This window comes from Puntigrus tetrazona, chromosome 4 (assembly GCF_018831695.1).
Source record: "Puntigrus tetrazona isolate hp1 chromosome 4, ASM1883169v1, whole genome shotgun sequence".
NCBI classification, from domain to species: domain Eukaryota; kingdom Metazoa; phylum Chordata; class Actinopteri; order Cypriniformes; family Cyprinidae; genus Puntigrus; species Puntigrus tetrazona.
Window position 1 is genome coordinate 8,932,239 of NC_056702.1, and position 17,597 is coordinate 8,949,835.

Consider the following 17,597-nt stretch of genomic DNA (forward strand, 5'->3'; position numbering starts at 1 on the left):
TTAGACACACATCTCTGAAAATACCCAAAACCAACTGTCAGGCATCATCTCCGACCCCAAACCTGAAAGCAATGAAAGCGAAGCCTTCACTCGCAGAAGCTGTTTGGAGTCCTCTGAGAGTAGCATTGTATATTAAACGGCGAGTGTCTTTGACCTTGCGATGGTGATTGTAGCCCCATGTCGGGCCTGAGGGTCCTCTGCCCCAGTGTGTGGGCTCTTCAGAGGCCTACAGGAAATGACATGACCCCCTGGCGTCAGGCGGGCCGCACTGTGGCACGCACACGCACACCGCCTGTACTAATGTCATTAACCCCCAGCGTTCGTGCCGGACGGCCTTCTGACGGAGATGGACCGGCGTACGCTCGTGAATGCAGGGCGTCTGTAAACCAGAGTCCCAGATGGCCTGTCCCGAGAAGAGGCCTGCATACGCTCCTCAGCCTCTTCGCAAACACACGTACGCATACACACGCACGCCTCTCTGTGAACCCTCCGCCGGGGGGAGACCAAGCCATCGGGGCCCGAACAGAAGTGTGTCTCTGTGCCTCCGTCTGCGGGGGAACAGAGGATTCCTCTCAAAAAGGCCTGACGTCTAAGAAAGCCAGGCTTAGCGCTAACAAGGTTAAACCCTGCTGAAAAAGAGTGACTTTTTCAATCAGCCAGATTTGTGTTTCTGCCTGCACCGTAATTAGCTTTGCTCCGGGACAGGGGGATGAGGAAGAGAGGAGTGGAGGAGAGGAGGGGAAGAGATGACAGTGGGGAGCATTGTGGAGACTCTAGGATTGGGAGGACCAAATCTGATTAGCCGCTCGTGTCAGAAGCCAGGCTCAGATGCAGCTTAGCATTCTGAGCAACTTTCTACTTTCTGTCCCGGCAGACAATGAGGCTACTTTTTCGATCTCCTCTATCTCTCTTCACCCCTTCACCTTCTCTTTTAAACTTTATGCCCTGTGCAAAACAGCCTCGTCCCGTCGGAGCAGGCCACCTCGAACGCACACAAAGCCTGCAGGCGGAAGCTGTGCTTAATTTTGTACCTTTGATAGTTATGTTGTAAACGCGTATAAATAAAAATGTTTCTTTTTTTGAAAGAAATGATTGCTTGTAAGCACCAAGGATGCATTAAATCGATCGAAAGTGACGATAAAGGCAGTAGTGCTACAAAAGATTTCTATTTCAAAGAAATTATGTTTGAATTTTTGTTTATCAAAGAAACCTAAAAAATGTTGTCATGAAAATATAGTCAGTTTTGTTATTAGGTAATTGTTACCATTTTTTTTAAAGCTGTATATTTTATCAGGGTATTTGATTGATTTCTGAAGGATCATGTGACACTGAAGATGAGAGAAAATTCTGGACATTAAATGCAAAATGTTCCATAAGAGGTGTAGAAAACAGTAGAAAATATTTTTTAAATTGTAATAATATCTGACGTTGTAGTGATTGCTGTTTTCTGTATTTTTGATAAAATAAAAACAACCTCAGAAAACATATAAACTTTTTTAATTTTAATTTTTCTTAATAAAACCCCCAAATTTTCTTAAAGCATTATTTATTTGTACTTATATGTGTGTGTGTGTGTGTGTGTGTGTTCATTTATTTTGGTCCTGTCTCACCAAAGCCATCAATTTAGGGATGCACCTCTATTATATATATATATATATATATATATATATATATATATATATATATATATATATATATATATATATATATGCAAGTGAATTTAGGCATTATTTTTGCTCATTTTTGGAATAGTAAGACTTTTTAAAAAAAAAAAGTCACCTTTCAACTCCAAACAATATATTTCACTGTTCCGGAGTCAGAATTGTATCCTCTTACTGAGTGCTAACACAGTCAAGTCATTGTGTCCCGATCGGATGCCAGTGTAGTTTGAATGCGGCTTGCCTTCCTGTGGCCACCCTCTTTTCTATGCACACAAAAATGGAAGTACAGCTCCACTCGCCCGTAAGAAAGGACGTCATACCGAACAGAATGCATCCCAAACCAAACCATAAATCACATTGTAAACACCAGTGTTTGTCTGCGGAGCGAGGCGGGCCCACGAGTGTGTTTGCCCACCTGTGCGTGTGTCATCGTTTGGGCGTACAGTATTCAGGGCCCCGGCGGCACTCGCCATGTCGTCTCAGTGGCGACAATGTCCATGGAGACCGTGAGGTATGAAGCCTATGAGTGGGTTAATCGTCTCTTGTTTTCAATAGATGTTTGGACTGGGACGGCCCCGTAAAGTTCACAGCGATGCGCCCAGTGTTTTATAGCATCCCGAGGTGATCCCGAGGGCAGACAATGTGTGTGTGTGTGTGTGTGTGTGTGTGTTTTCAACTTTAGCGATGGATAAGTGTGCGTTTATTCGTACTCGTGCGCCCCTGGCTGATTGTGTACTGGTACGTTTCGAAGATGTAAATTAGTCAGTAAGAGGCTGGTGGATCTTTGTGCCCTTTTTTTTCTTGTTTGTTTAACCAGAGGCCGAGACAGGAAGCCAGCCCACACAACTCGCTGTCCCCATGGTAACCTCTCTGTTGCCTGTGGCACATTCACAGTCTCTGGCCTCTTGAAGACGGAGACGGTGAGGTGGATGGGCGCAGGCCATCAGTGCATACGTGTTTCCAAGCGATAGTGTTTGTTTGCAGGAGTCATATTTGAATATCAGTCTCGTTTTATTCGATTATGTCGATGTACGGCTTGCTAAATCAGTTGGAACTGATTCCAGCAGTCTTTTCGTAATTGTCTTCTTACACAAGTAGGCTACTCACTGTGTGATGCTGCCCTCTGTTCCACAGGACAGCTTGTTTCACAAAACAGAAGTAATATGATGGTGCCTGGGGGACAGAAAACAGGTTTAGATACAGCAATTAGTCTTGTTTGCTAAGATAAACATGTCTGTTATTATTGCTTATATACTTTGGGTCATTGCGTTTTATGACTTTCAGTGCAAGATTCATTATGCACTATTTGTACTGGAAATGCTGTTATTAGTCAGGCGTTTTCAAGACCCCCAAATGATGAGTGAAAAACCGCTTTCTAAAATATGACCCCAGTTACATGTTTATATGAAGAATAAAAAAATAGTACGCTAAATATTATGAATACAACCAAAAGTTTATTTCCAAAAACTCTTCTTAAATAAGTTAAATAAATTCACGTAAGACTTTAACTTTTTTTTTTGAAAGAAGTATTTTATGTTCACAAATACACCATTTGCATTATTGCATAGACACTGTGAAATATTATTACTTAAAGTAATTTATTTCCATTGATGGCAAAGCTGAATTTTTAGGATCATTTCTCTTGTCCTTCAGTAATAATTTTTTCTATGCAGATTTGGTGCTTAAAAATACATTTAAATAATAAAAAACAAAACAAAACAAACAAACCAAAAAAACATTAATACTTTTAAAAAAAAAAAGGATGAATAGAAAATTAAAACAAAATGTTTTATTATCACTTTTGGTCAGTTTAATGTATCCTTAATAACCCTAAATAAAAGTATTCATAAAAAAAATACTTACTGACCCCAAATGTTTGAACAGTAGTGGCAATATATTCTAAAAACAAGCAGTTGTTACATAAATAAATAATTTGCTTTTATGTTGTCACTTATACATAAAAAATTTAAATATCTGCAAAATATTGAATTTGTTATTTGTATAAACTTGAAGCAAACAAGCAAGCACAAGCATTCTCAATTAAACATATTTGTCTATGTTATAAAAAATAAATAAAATAATGACTTAAATTCATGTTTAATTTTGTCAGTTCTAAAAATACATATTTTAAAATGATTTTTCTTTGAAAATTTTTATGGACCCTTTAACACAATACTGCGCCTCCAGATGGCAATATGAAAATCAGTGTTCTAGGACTTTTGATTTCCACCTGTCTGAAAATGAAATGAGAAAATAATGCATTATAATGAAATGAGTAATAATGCATCAGCTATTTCTGACCAACAAGCAATCACTCAACAATCCTCCAGAACATCCTAAAAACCCCATAGCATCATGCAAAAAATTCTCCGGACACCTTAGAATCTGCTGAGCAACACTTTGACAATCATACAACACCCTAGCAATGTGGCGGACAGGAAAACACAAAACAAATCAAATTTGAGACACATTTGTTGAAATGATCTTCAGTGTGCACAAACACTAGCTACACTAACATGACTACACACACACACACACACACAACTGTGATTCATAGACTTCCTTCTCAGAATGTCAATTGAGCCTCTGTCTTTGCCCAAGAGCTGTGTTGCATCTCAATAGTGAATACTGACCACTGCACCAGCCTTTCTGAGGAAGTTCATCAAGCTCTCATCAGCTATATTTGCCTTTAGCTGCAATACCGTGGGGGTCTCGACTCCATCGCTCAGATCCCTTTTTCTTTTCACTCGCTCTCGGACACTCTCATCTATCTGACCTGTGGCCCAGGGCTCCAGCAGGGACTCATCCATCACCACAGACATCTCACGATTCCTCTGTCTGTCCCTGTCCCTGTTCACTGAGGTCACGTATTTGGCTCCTCTAGGGTCATCAGTCTCTCTGTGGCAGATGCCAGAGCTTCTGAGTCAGCTTCAGCCTGGCAGCCTGGTGCTTTTTCCTCTCTTTCACAGTGGTCACACACTGGGGCAGGGAATTGTGCGATCTGAAGCCACCGGCCCACCTGTGGGAGATGAGTGGGACCTGCAGAGTGGGACCAAAGGAAGAATATTGAACGCCTGCTTGAACCTGTCCGTCGAGAAGAATTAGGAAAATCACTATTGACAGGTGGCGGCATTGTTCTCTTTGGTTTGGTTTTTGCCTCTTTTTTGTACAAAATAGTTGGATTCGGCCACATTTGAAGCCACTGTAAAATACTGATAAATGTGCATGTGCCCACCATCACAGATTTGATCAAACTTTGATATATTAATAATGCATTCAAATTAAAAAAATGCATGTGTACAGTACATAAGTGTGATAACATGTCTTAATATTATAGGTAAATATATATTAAAATATAATATATCATTTGCATGGTTGCTACATAATACCTTATCGAGAATCAAATGTATAGATAAAAGTATTTTATTTTACTATGGATATTTTATATATACTATAAACGTCATCTACCCAGAGAATGTAAATATCTAAAAAGTACTTATTGCCTTATAGGTAACATATATGACAATATTACTTTTAATGAGGCAATATATAGAGAGCTGGATATAGATTGGTTAAAAATTGTAATTCATTAATATTTCCAAATTACATGACAAAAATCTTAGTTGGTGACATAATCCATTACATACACATTTGAGGTAATCAGACTACTTTTTATTACTTTTGTCCGAAATTAATTTTAAAATGTATTGTACCATATAAGTGCATTATGAGTTGAGTTGAGTAAAGTTTGACTAAAGGAACTTTAGTGGGTTTGTAAGTTTGAGGAAAAACTCAATCTCAAAATATATTATGTAACGTATGTAACATTTGATTATTAAACCAAAGGAACAGTGCTGGGAATCACCAGTGACATTAAAAATGACTTCTCTACCTGCCTCTGAACATAAATGCAGACAATATTCTTAACTAACGACAGATAAAATGTCCTTCAATTTCTGCTTGTCTTATTATGCTCTTCACCTGAACGACTGGATGGTGCATAATGACCAAATCTCGTAGCTGAATCGTGGCCTCTTAGTACATGAGACCGTCTCTGCATTTAATAGAAAATTAAGTGTTAAATCTCCTCATTATACATTACTATAACTCTACTATAACTATATTCTCCTATTTAATACTGTTTAGTGCTGCGACACAATCTGTGTCGTTAAAAGCACTATATAAGTAAAAGTGATTGATTGACCTAACTACTACTTGAACACGAATTCAAGTATATTTGGATCCACGTGGGTGATTCTGAGGCAGCAGAAGATTAATCACTAGAGACCAGTAAAAAATAGTGCTTCTGTTTTTGTGAATGAGGACAGTAATATTCACAAACTTCACAAATTGGCAAAGGGACGGACAAGACCAGCAGACCTCATGAGACCCTAAGACTCATTAAAAGTCACAACACCACAGGCTGCCTTTAAACATCAGGAGGGCAGCTTGGGTGAACAGCGGTCTTGATTAGATGTCATATTCATGTCGTAATCCAACACCATGCCTTAGAGGTCACAGGGTGACGGTCGTATTTCATTCGGGGCTCTCGAAAAAACATAAGCGGGTCTGTACTGAGTCTAAGTCAGCCCACACCATTCTGCTCTTCTCTCTGAACTTCTCATCATTGAGATCCGTAATGAAATTGGACAGGCGTGATTGGTGTTTTCTGTATCCCATCGTCCAATTCACCAGATGAGATTAGGCCAATTCCAGGCAGATGGGCTTTCCATTGCCTCAGTGTCTCAGGGGCGCAGCAGAGCCCCTGTCCTTTGGGCTTTTCCTGTCAGGGAGACTGTTTACTATTGCATCACACAGACTGAGGCTAGACAGGAAATGCTCCTCGACTGGTTTAGAGACACAGGAAATGTGAAGCTTGTCAAAAACAAGTAGGTGGAAGAAGGAAGATCAAATTACTTGATGTACTAATAAGCAAAGTGGTCCTTTCTTCTCCTCCCTCACCGACTCTTTCTCTCTTGGCTTGTGGGCCATCTGTTCATTTCTTAAGGAAACTTCTTGCATATTTTCCAATTATCGCAAACTGTCTTATATAAGACCTGTATGAGATTTAATCAACGTTTATGGACATCATTGAAGCGATGAGTCAGAGACCAGATGATCTCTCTGTATTGGTCATATTTCATAAGGCTGATATGTAGAAACACACAAGCAGACTTTTATCTTTTAAACAAATCTCAGTTGTCCTCCTCTGGACACAATAAATATTTAGAGACACAAAATGTTAAGTGAATTAGCAGAATAATGGAGGATTGGAAATGCTGTAAAAATACACGGCCGCACAGTAAAAGGTTGATCTTGAGAATTGTTAAAGGAACTCACCCCGAAACCATCCTAGGTGAATATGACTTTCTTCTTTTTTAAAAATGTATCCTGGCTCTTCCAAGCTTGGTAATCCGGGTGGATAGCGGCCATTATTTTGAAGCTCCGTAAATCTCAAATACCCAATTATATAACCTACACGCTTTCGGGGAGTTATCACATGTCCTCTGAAGCAGATTGATGGGTTTTTGAGCTTCTTGGCTGACCATGACTTGAGTCAGAAGTTGTTTACGGTATCATTTTAAAACTAGACATATTTTTGTTAAAAAACTAATTGATCTGCTTCAGAGGACATGTGGTACTTGCAGATATATCCGATTTATGGAAAATAATAGCCGTGATGCTGAAGTGAAGATTGTGATTAACCATAAAATCAATTTTTTGGCAGGCCCTAAAAAAGAAAATAGTAGGACTTTAGTTTAGGGATCAATTCTGACTAGTTGCATGGTGGCATGCATATCACTAGCATATTAGTTGTTTATTAGTACTTAAGAAGCACAATTTCTGCGTGACTTACAATCCCCAATCCTACTAAATACCTAAACTTAACAACTACCTTACTAGCTAATAGTTATAATAGTGAGAATTGAACCTTGAAATAAAGTGCCAAAAAAATTTCCACAATTGATTTGTCATCAGTTGTTCACTTTTATGTCATTCCAAACATATAAGACTTTCTACTCCATTTCAGAACACAAATGGATTACTTTAACACTGTCTTTTTTAAATTTTTGAAGTGTCAACGTCTTGTGGGACTTTCCCATTGATTTGACAGGAATCTCTCAGGTGTAATTAGAAATATCTTCCTTTTGTATGCTTCAAAGACGAGCATGGGTTAGAAACAACATGAGGGTGAGCAATTAAAGACAGCATTTTCAGTTTTGTGTGAACTAAGCCTTTAGGAACTCGTCACTCTGAACAACAAAAAGGTACAAAATATTCCTGATTGATGACTGATAGTAATTCAGCCTAGACAGACTCAATTGAGTTGATATAAACAGATCACTGTCTAGGCTTATAGAGCAATCTCTGACAAACCACATTACACAGACGTCCTCAACAAGAGAATTACCAAGCTAATACACAACAAACACACACCCTAACATCATCCACACACAACCTTACAACACAGAACATCAATCAAACCACAAAAGCACCGCGAACACATGAGGAAATCCTTTTTCCCCCAAAACAATGAGGTCTCCAAACTGCAACCCTATTAATAGTCTACAAAAGAGGCAGGCCTTGATCCCCAGCATGGAGTAGACCGGTGTAAAACACATGCACAAAACCATCGGCCCACTGCAGCTCGCAGGGTCAGCTATGATGAGCCATGAATGTAACCGTCCAACCAATCTGGCTTAATAGTGTCCATCCTCGCCACCTTTGCAGAGCCAATGGTGTGTGTACGTGTTGACTCTGAGGGTCAGAGGGGCTCCACAGATTCTGTGACCCCGAAAGGAGACCGAAGAATCAGAAGCGGACCCCCACTGCTTGGACAGAGCCTTCTTTATGCCCTAATCTGCTAGCATCAGAGATCAATATGGTTAGTGGGACCGCCACAATAGCAGGAGCAGGAGTTAGCACCTTGCCCGATTTCGAAGGCTCACTGGGGGGGGGGCATAAAGCCGAAGTTTGCCTTGCCCGTCGCTGACCTCTGGCGAAGCCGCACCCCAGCAGCTAACCTGCTTAACATTCATTACGAAAACCTGGGCAGATGCTCCGATTTCAGGCCTGCTGTCGCCTTCTCTCTTGTCCCTGCTTCCTCATCCTCTCAACATGGGGTCGATTTGAAGTGCTTTTTGATTTCTAAAGCAGAGATCAGAGATCCACTGACAGGCCGAGCTTAAAGTTATCCATGCTAAAGGGTTTTGAAGAACCCTGGTGTGGCGGAGACTCACCGTATTTCTCCAGCGCTGGGGTCTGGAGCTCAGATGCCAGGCTTTGCTGTTGATACATCTCCCAGGGTGACCGAAACGAGCTTGAGTGCCTCCGACAGAATGAGGCTTCCAGCTGTAAATGTGCCTTTTAGGTCCGTCCTCAGTAGTCAACATGCTAGGTATTCTGTAACGCAGACTTTTTACTCTGAAACTTCAAGTTCTGTAGTGTTGTTTTGGACAGAATGAGTTGTCTAAGCTTCTGCTGTTCTGGTAATCCAACTGATTTGCTCATGCTCTCTGGAATGAAACACTCGAGAGCTCATTGCTTCTGTTAATGATTATCGTAAACAAGTCAGGTGAGTCATCTTTATCGAAAATTAAGAAAAATGTGCACACAGGAGCCCAAAACAGTGGATGGCAGCGTTAGACAAAGGGCTTTTCAAACATGGAAAGAAAAGGCAAGGATCAGGTTCTGTCCTGCTCCATGCATAAATCTGCCGTCGTGCTTAATTACATTACTGAGGATTTACAGAGTCGTTTTAAGGAAACCACACACACTATCAGTCCCACAAATCAAAGCTCATTAGCGGGAATGTGTGCGATGTGTGTTTCCCCTCGTGCGTGTCAGTGGGACTGCTGTCTATCTGCCGTTTTAATCATATCTCATTAGTGTGAGAGGATTTCAAGGATTGAAGTTGTCTTATGCTCGTTCACTCTTCAGCTGGGAACAAATATTCAGGAGAAATATTAACCAAACAACTAATGTGAGCTTGTTCCCTTGGTGACTACTAGAAATGTCAACAAACGTTTGTGGTTTTGGTTGGGTACAAGAAATAGAGAATAAACAGGAATGGTATGTCCATGATAAATAGAATTTTGTTTTAATTTAGTTTAAAGCCAAGTTCTGTGAAATTTATTATTTGGATTCATGTTAATATCTTTGGTCACACTTTATTTTAAAGAACAATTTTTGCTATTAACAAATCACTAACTATGACTTGTATTTGCATTATTTACTGTTTATTAATAGTTAGTTAGTTAGTTAGAAAGGTCTGAAGGTGTGACTACTCAAGGTTAATAAGCAACTATTTAATTGTAAAAATCGGTAACTGTACTATAGGGTTACCATATTCCTTTTATACAATTATAAAGTTTACATTATATTATAGTATATTGTACACTGTATGTAATTATGTATATATTTATAGTATATATAGTACTGACTCCCAAAAGTCATGTCAACGTTTTTTATCATGTTATCAAGTTTTTAGGTCTACCCGGATATTTTTTTGTCCCTCCAAAATGTTTTTCATACACTAAGCATGCTAAACATTTGTTTGTGTATTCATTTGACTTAATTTTATAGTTAATGTATTTGTATTTATATTTTTAATAAATTAAGCTCAATGTATATATATATATATATATATATATATATATATATATAGAGAGAGAGAGAGAGAGAGAGAGAATAAGATCCTATTTTAAGATCTTTCTATTATGCATGACAGAGATTGTTGCAAGGCATTCTGGGTAATCCAGATGCAACAAAGCCAGTTGCTAAGGCATGCACAGAAAAATGCTTTGTCAGAGAAATGTTTCCTAGAGAGAAGAGCTGTGTTTAGCTCTTTAATGGCTCAGAGTGATATAGTTGTTGCCTTTCGTTTGCAGATACATGACCTAACTCTATAAGCAAAAATAGGAAAAAAATAATAAACGTTATCAAGCTTTGAACCAAATTTACTAGTCTTGGAATGCGTATGTATGACTTTGAAATATGTGTCTAAGAATCATATTGAGCCTTAAGTAAATGTCTTTGGTGAATAAGATCTAGCCATTCTACCAGGTATTGTTGGCTTAAAAGCAACGGGACAAAAGCTGGTGGTTCTGGGCTTATCCCATCTCAGCAGGACATCCTAACCCCCTGTGGGACCGACTCACTCTAGTCCTAAACTTCATCACAGCCTGACAGCCCACACTGGGCCGTTATACACCCATTCCATCAATCTGTCAAACCAGAACAGACACATGCACCACAATAAGGTCTCCCTGCATCTCTGCTTTAACGTTACCTCTTCACAATATGGTCTTTGGGGCACTATATCAGTGGAGCTACTTCTACCCCACTGAGTGATGTTGCTTGGGAAAAATAACTCTGACATATATCTCGACCTCTGGCCTCTGAGCCCATAATGTGGCATTATAGGAATATTCAGGAGTCAATAACATCTTGATTATGGGAAGAAAAAAAACAATCAATCACTTGTTTTCTTTCTTTAAAAAAGAAAAAAGTTTATGTTGATGCATGTTGGAATAATAAAACACTTGAAAATATTTAAAAGCAGAAATGTGAAGTTTTTAATTTATTTAATGAAAATTGTCATTTTTATAGTCACTTTAGGCATAACTTAATAGAAACTGTAGTTTTTTTCCACTAAAAAGATTTGGAAATATCCCAAATATTTGAATGTCCCAATATTGTCTATCTGCCCAACAAACGAATGGCTTCTCAGGCAGTGTTTGTACATGAAGATACTTATGAAACTGATTTCAGGCATGATTCTTCTCAGGCAGCATTACAATAACAATCTGCTACTAAACAGAGAGAGAGTTACAGTGGTAATCAGGCCAATATTAAATAACTACTAATTTACAATAAAACTGCAACTTTCAAAATCCAGTTCATTTTTAACTGAACTAAAATAACTAAACTAGTTATAACTTTTTAACTAAAATAACAATGTAATTATAATTTAATCATATTTTACTCATCCTCATGTCATTACAAACCCTTATGACAAAATAAGGTTTTTTTTTGAATGCTGGAAACCAAATTTCTCAAAATATTTTCTTTCATATTCCACAAGAGAGAAAAAAAACTGATTGAGTTTGGAACGACACGAGGACGATAGAATCTGAACAAACTACACGTAGAGCGAAAACTACAACAGTCTTTGAGAATGTATTGGAAAGGATTGTTGTTAGTACATGAAACATAAAAAAAATTACAATAATGACACAGAAATATATGCATTCAACACCTAAAAAAAGACATTTTGCGGTGTTTAGTGTTTACACATGCGTGAGCACATGTATGACTGAGGGGCGCAGCTAATTGTCGGAGCGCGCGGAGGCGAGAAACTGCGAACGTCCAAACAATATCTGAACTCGGCCCTGTACTCACTCCTGGACAGGCTATTCACCCAATCTACAAGTAAAGAAGAAAAGAGAACTCCAAACTCTCTATAAAGCCCTTTCAGTAGTGATTTGTTATTCTCCTCTTTTTTCCCCCCTTACACTCCTAAACAGTCAAAAGAAAAAGAAAAAAAAAAGTGGGATGGGGCTTTTGTGGGAGGAGGCCTGAATAAATTTTACATACTCAAGGCAGCGTACATAGTGATTGCCGCTTCCCCTAAAACTTTCTTTTCTCTCTCTCGCTCCCCTTCTTCTTCTTCTTTTTCTTTTTTTTTTCCAGAAAACACTTTCCTTGCTGAATGGGCACCTATTAGTGACTCCATTATGGAGGCAGAGCACTTCAATGGCTCCTGGCTGTGAGGCTGTATGGCAAAGCCTCAGGCTCAGCGTAGCCCACCCCGAACAGCCTCCCGCGGTCCACACTCACTGTATTGATAGGTAGACGCTGTGTGGAGTTGGTTGATGTGTGCGAATCGGGAGGGGTCGGGGAAGGGGGGGGCCTCATCCTCCTTTTTTTTGTGATCTCCAGGTGCTTTGGGAGAAAGTGTGGCTTTGAAAGGGGAGAGAGAAAGTGGAAAAAAAAAGTTAGAGGTTGTGCATTGTGCTGTGCTTTCCACACTAGTCATTTAAATCCAGAATGCAATGTTCAACATGCATTAGCTGATCTCCATAATAATCCCTCCCAACCCCGCCGTACACACTCGCATACGCATATACAACACTTCCCAGCCCCCCGACCAAATGCATGATTGACCTGAGGTAATGCACATCACGCACTGCACTAAAAGAAGGTACTAGAGCTGTTTGGCTTCAACGCAAGAAAAGAAAATGTTATTATATCTTGTTAATTAGGGCTGAGGGCCGTTCCCAAAAATGTTTGATTCTTCACAGCACATGCCCAGACATGCTTTGTAAGCTCAATTTAAATTTTAATATTTAGATTCATTTTTATTTGAGCACTTTTTTTGTCTAATTTAGCTTAAAATGTGTATTGATTAGTACATTACTTTACAGTAACAACAGTAGAAATGACTTAAGAGCTAGTAAGGGTAATTAAAGTTATGAACAGACTTGAGTTAACAGATCACTGAAATAATTGTTGACTTATTTATTTGGTGACTCTTTCTGTAGGTTACATCATTACGCCAGCAGGTGGCAAAAAGCCAGTATTATGAGTGATTCCATTCAATTTAAATTTAATTTTAAAACATTTAACAAGTATTTAACGTTTAAAAATACAGCAGCAAAATTTTTCATTATACATATCTATATATATAAATTTAATTAAAATTTAAACATTATATAATAAAAAAGTTTATTTATAATAAATATAAATAGCGGTAGTGCAAAAAAGACCCACAGAGAACAATTAAGAGAGAGAAAAAAATGAAGGATGAAGAGTTTTGGCAAATGGATATGCTTTGTGTTTTCTTATTGTTTTTCTTACGCAGCCAAATTCTTCCATTAAACCTGCCAACCTTCAAACCCAAAATCAGTGTTTCAGCTAAAAAATAATTCATCTATATGGCATCTGTGTTGTATATCTCACATCATACGCATGTGCCACAGAGAAAGCAGGAATCTCTTTAGTGTGCATGTGATGAAAGGGCAGCACATTGGTGTTATGTGTGAGCATGATCATGTTTTTGTGATTAGGGTAGTGTGATGGTGTGTGTGTTTGCTATAAAGGAATGGAGAGGGCTTCAGCTGGGTGAATATGAAGGAGGGGGGCTGTGTGTATGTTTTGGGGAAGTCTCTATGTGAGAGTTCAAATGGGCTTGTGTGTGTTTATGTGTACGTGTGTGTATGCCGTGCGCGTGTGTGTGTGTGTGGTTTAGGAGAGAGACTAGAGTTTAGAAAGAAGGGCTCTATGTTGAGTATGGAGTTATTGTTTAGCCATGCTTACCTCCACGGGGAACCATCTGCTCCCTGTCAATGCGTCACCTGCTCGTCTGAGCCGTCGCCACGGAAACTGGGGGAGGAGGATTAGGAGAGGTTAGGCCTCTGAGGGGAGGGCCCATCCAGGAACATGGAGGAGGTTGCCACGGGAAACATCTAAAAGGAACTTGAAAAATGTCACCCTCTGCTGGTTAAGCTACGTTTAGAGGCTATCAGCTGGCCGATATGAGCAAGGGGGCATTGCTTGCTGAAATATTGAGGTTGTATCTACGCATGTGAGAGCAAATCTGCAACATAATTTGTAGGTGGTGAATAACAAATGCATCTGTCTGTGAGCCCGAATTTCCTAACGGTGATACATAGGTGAGGACAAGCTAGGGTAGAGCGCTAGACAGTACAAACAAATGTTGTGCATTACAGGAGGTGTGTGTCGCTGGAAGCAGCCTATCATATCACAGAGTTATAATAAACAGACAGGGCTCCTGTGCATTCAGTCCAAAATCAAAGCAAACAGTGTGAAGCTGCACTGAAAGAGCCTTGCGTGGGAGAGACCTATTACAGCCACAACACACCAGAGCCATTTCTACTGTCTATCCATATGTCTAACTTTTGTTTTACCCAATGTCTATCTATCTATCTATCTATCTATCTATCTATCTATCTATCTATCTATCTATCTATCTATCTATCTATCTATCTATCTATCTATCTATCTATCTGTCTGTGTCTGTCTGTCTTATTTTCTTCTCCATCTTCTTGTCTGTCTATATTTATTATTGTTTGTCTCTCTTCCTTTTTCTATTGACATGGCACAGTGAACAGTTTAAATACAAAAGTTAAATACAAATTAGGCTCTTTTGGCACAGAAATATTTGAAACTCATCCATCAGTGTGAAAAAAGTTAAAAAAACTGCTACAATAGAGGTTAATGAGACATACCACACTGATCCTGAGACAGCAATTATAAATGAATATATTTTGTGTTGTCAAGTCAAGTCACAATTATTTATATAGCTCTTTTCACAATGCAGATAGTCAAAATAGTGTTTTGAAGGAACCAAATCTCCATCGTCCTACTCCAGATGAAACCAGCTGTTTAATTCCATGCTGCAACAAAATCAGACTATGCAGCATGGATACTAAAATCATGACTGTCCAGTTCTTCACTGAGGTGTGTCTCTGGAGCTCATTATTATGGTCTCTGTTGACCTCTGTTCAGGCCTTTACCAACATCTAGATTTAGATATGTTTTTGAGAAGGAATAATGCAGTTTTACTATTGCTAGAAACTTGGAAACAAAGGAAAGACTTCTATCAAATAGCACATCTAGCACCTAACTGACGGTGAAGAACTGACAGAACAGCCATCAAGCATTAGACCGTGTTCTGTGGTATCACATGTGGAGGTTTTTGGTCTTTTAATTAACACCATTTTTAACTTAGCATTACGAAATTACTAGTCATCCATTTTTTTTTATATAGTTAGTTAAACATGTTATTGTTAGTTTTGCGAATTGATTTGCTGCATCGGGCCACAAAGAAATATATCATCAGCATAACAGGGAACACCATGTTTCCTGATGATATCTCTCATGGGTAAATGTGAAAATCAATGGTCTTAGTACTGAGCCTTGAGGTACTTCATACTACATTTGTGCTTGATATGATTTCTCATTGTTCACTGCTATGTTTTTTACAATGCTATGCTGTTTTTACAAACTGAAATTATAAACAACAAATCAAAATGAATTTTGTGGTAACTACAAATGCTGCACATGAAGGTAAAGTTTTAGGTACCCAGGGGATGCAATATCGACTCAGAAATGCTATTGCTCTGATCCTGCTTAGATTTGTTTTAAAGGGAAGGATGTGTAACCACCACTGTCCAGTCACAAATTAAGACTCACCTGCAGACAATCAGGGATCGGAGGGGAACATTTGAGTGACGGGAGAAAGTGATGGCAGTCTGCTGGGAAAACACACCTTTGTGTTTGTTCAAGAGAGGATGAAGGGACGTCCATGGCCACCAGTCGACCCGCCTCTCTTTACCACTGGGCTTGTCAGGTAGCCGTCGCGCTGAACGCACACTATTACCCAGGGGAGTGTTTCACCACTAATTCTGTGTGCCGATTATTACTCAGACTGACCACAGAAGTGCTGCTGTTTCCTGTTAACATTCATGCCCCGAGGCTAGTAAACCTTGTGTCTTATCTATCCTGTGTCTGTCTCATGCCTGCAACAATGTTGTTACTTTCAAACTGGCAGACGGACCACAACTGAATACAACAGGATCTGGATTTTTAACTCAGCATGCTTTGTTAAGGGTTAGGGTTAGGTTTGAGGTTTTTGTTGACTTTGGTTAAGCTAGCCACAGACTGAAAGCCAAACATGTATTATGTAAAGCGTGCATTATGTATATGACTATATAGAATAGTATAGTGTAGTACTCGTATTAAGTGCTTTTAGACACAATGTTGTCAGTTACGAACATTAATAGCTCTTAATAAAAGCAGAAAACATTTTAGAGTGTGGCTGAAAACATAAAGAGGGTGGCTGCATTGAAAATCGCAAACTAGCATGCGTCTCTTTATAGTAAGGTTGTAGTAAGATAAGCATTCTGCAAGTCACTGATGAATTCATTATTTGTTTTTGACAGTTGAGGGAATTAAAAGACTGGCTGAGTTCTGAAAAACATGCTAAAACAATGCTCTTGTTATTTCTCATAGAAGATGAGTGTGCTATTCTGAATCTAGCAATTCACTTGTTGAACATGAATGAATGAATGAATATTTTTAAAATGAACAAGCAAAGATAATCAATGACTCACTTATAAACACTACAGATTTATCCCAATGCTCTATTCTATTCCTTTTTAGTGTAAACGGTAATGCGTTTACATTGAAAACTCCCAAAAGAAAAGTGCACTTAAAATGCCTGGATGATGCATTTAATTAACTTAACCAACAAAGTGTGGAGTTTTGGAGACTTCACGCCATGACAACATAGTACACAGTGTATAAAAAAGTTCATGGTGTCATTTAGGTCACAGCTTATGGCTGAATTCTGACTCACTCACACGCTCTTACGTTATCATAGTAAGATTAGCATGTTATTCAGAATGTGACCAAAGTCGCATTTTATTGATCAATGAATATCCGATTCTTATTCTAACTTTATTCGTATGATTTTTACATTTTTGAACGAATCAGTGTTTTGAACAAATGAGTTGAGTGAATGATTAAACGACTCACTCATAAAGACACTTGTTTAATTCCTGAATAAATGAATTCTTTCGCCCGTACTGATGTAACCTGCAGAAAGAGTCAATGAAGAACACACAGACCGACGGATTATCTGCAATAAATGCGTTGCGATACAAATAGCGAAAATTTTATATAACTTTATATCAGCAAACATTTGAGAAGTGGAAACGTTGCATCACTTTTACATAGTAAAGCTTCTCTGGAAATAATAATATTATATTACTACACATACTACAGTATTATTAAGTGAGAAATAGCTTAAGATAAATATATTCAGAACATTTCTGGGCCATTTTCCATTGATTTCCCTGGTTCAGTGTAAGCTTTGTCCAACAGCGTGTCATGCTATTGCAGAAAACC

The 17,597-nt window shown here is 38.7% G+C and overlaps 1 protein-coding gene across 9 annotated transcripts in view; it reads right to left on the reverse strand.

Moving 5' to 3' along the window:
• LOC122343470 overlaps positions 1–9,165 on the reverse strand; it is a 49,385-nt gene extending 40,220 nt beyond the window's left edge. For 7 of the 9 annotated variants that reach the window (XR_006250786.1, XR_006250788.1, XR_006250787.1 and 4 more), the window contains exons 1-3: positions 8,903–9,033; positions 4,295–4,700; positions 2,769–2,834 (exon numbers count right to left, since the gene is read on the reverse strand). Coding sequence is in view for 6 of the 9 variants with exons in the window: in XM_043237952.1 (XP_043093887.1) it covers positions 2,769–2,834; positions 4,295–4,483 (255 nt within the window). In the remaining 3 variants the exon portion in view is untranslated. Of the gene's footprint in view, positions 1–2,076; positions 2,747–2,768; positions 2,835–4,294; positions 4,701–8,902 lie in introns of those variants that run through there. The other 2 variants (XM_043237950.1, XM_043237954.1) reach the window with 2 other exon arrangements.
• Positions 9,166–17,597: the final 8,432 nt, after the last annotated feature.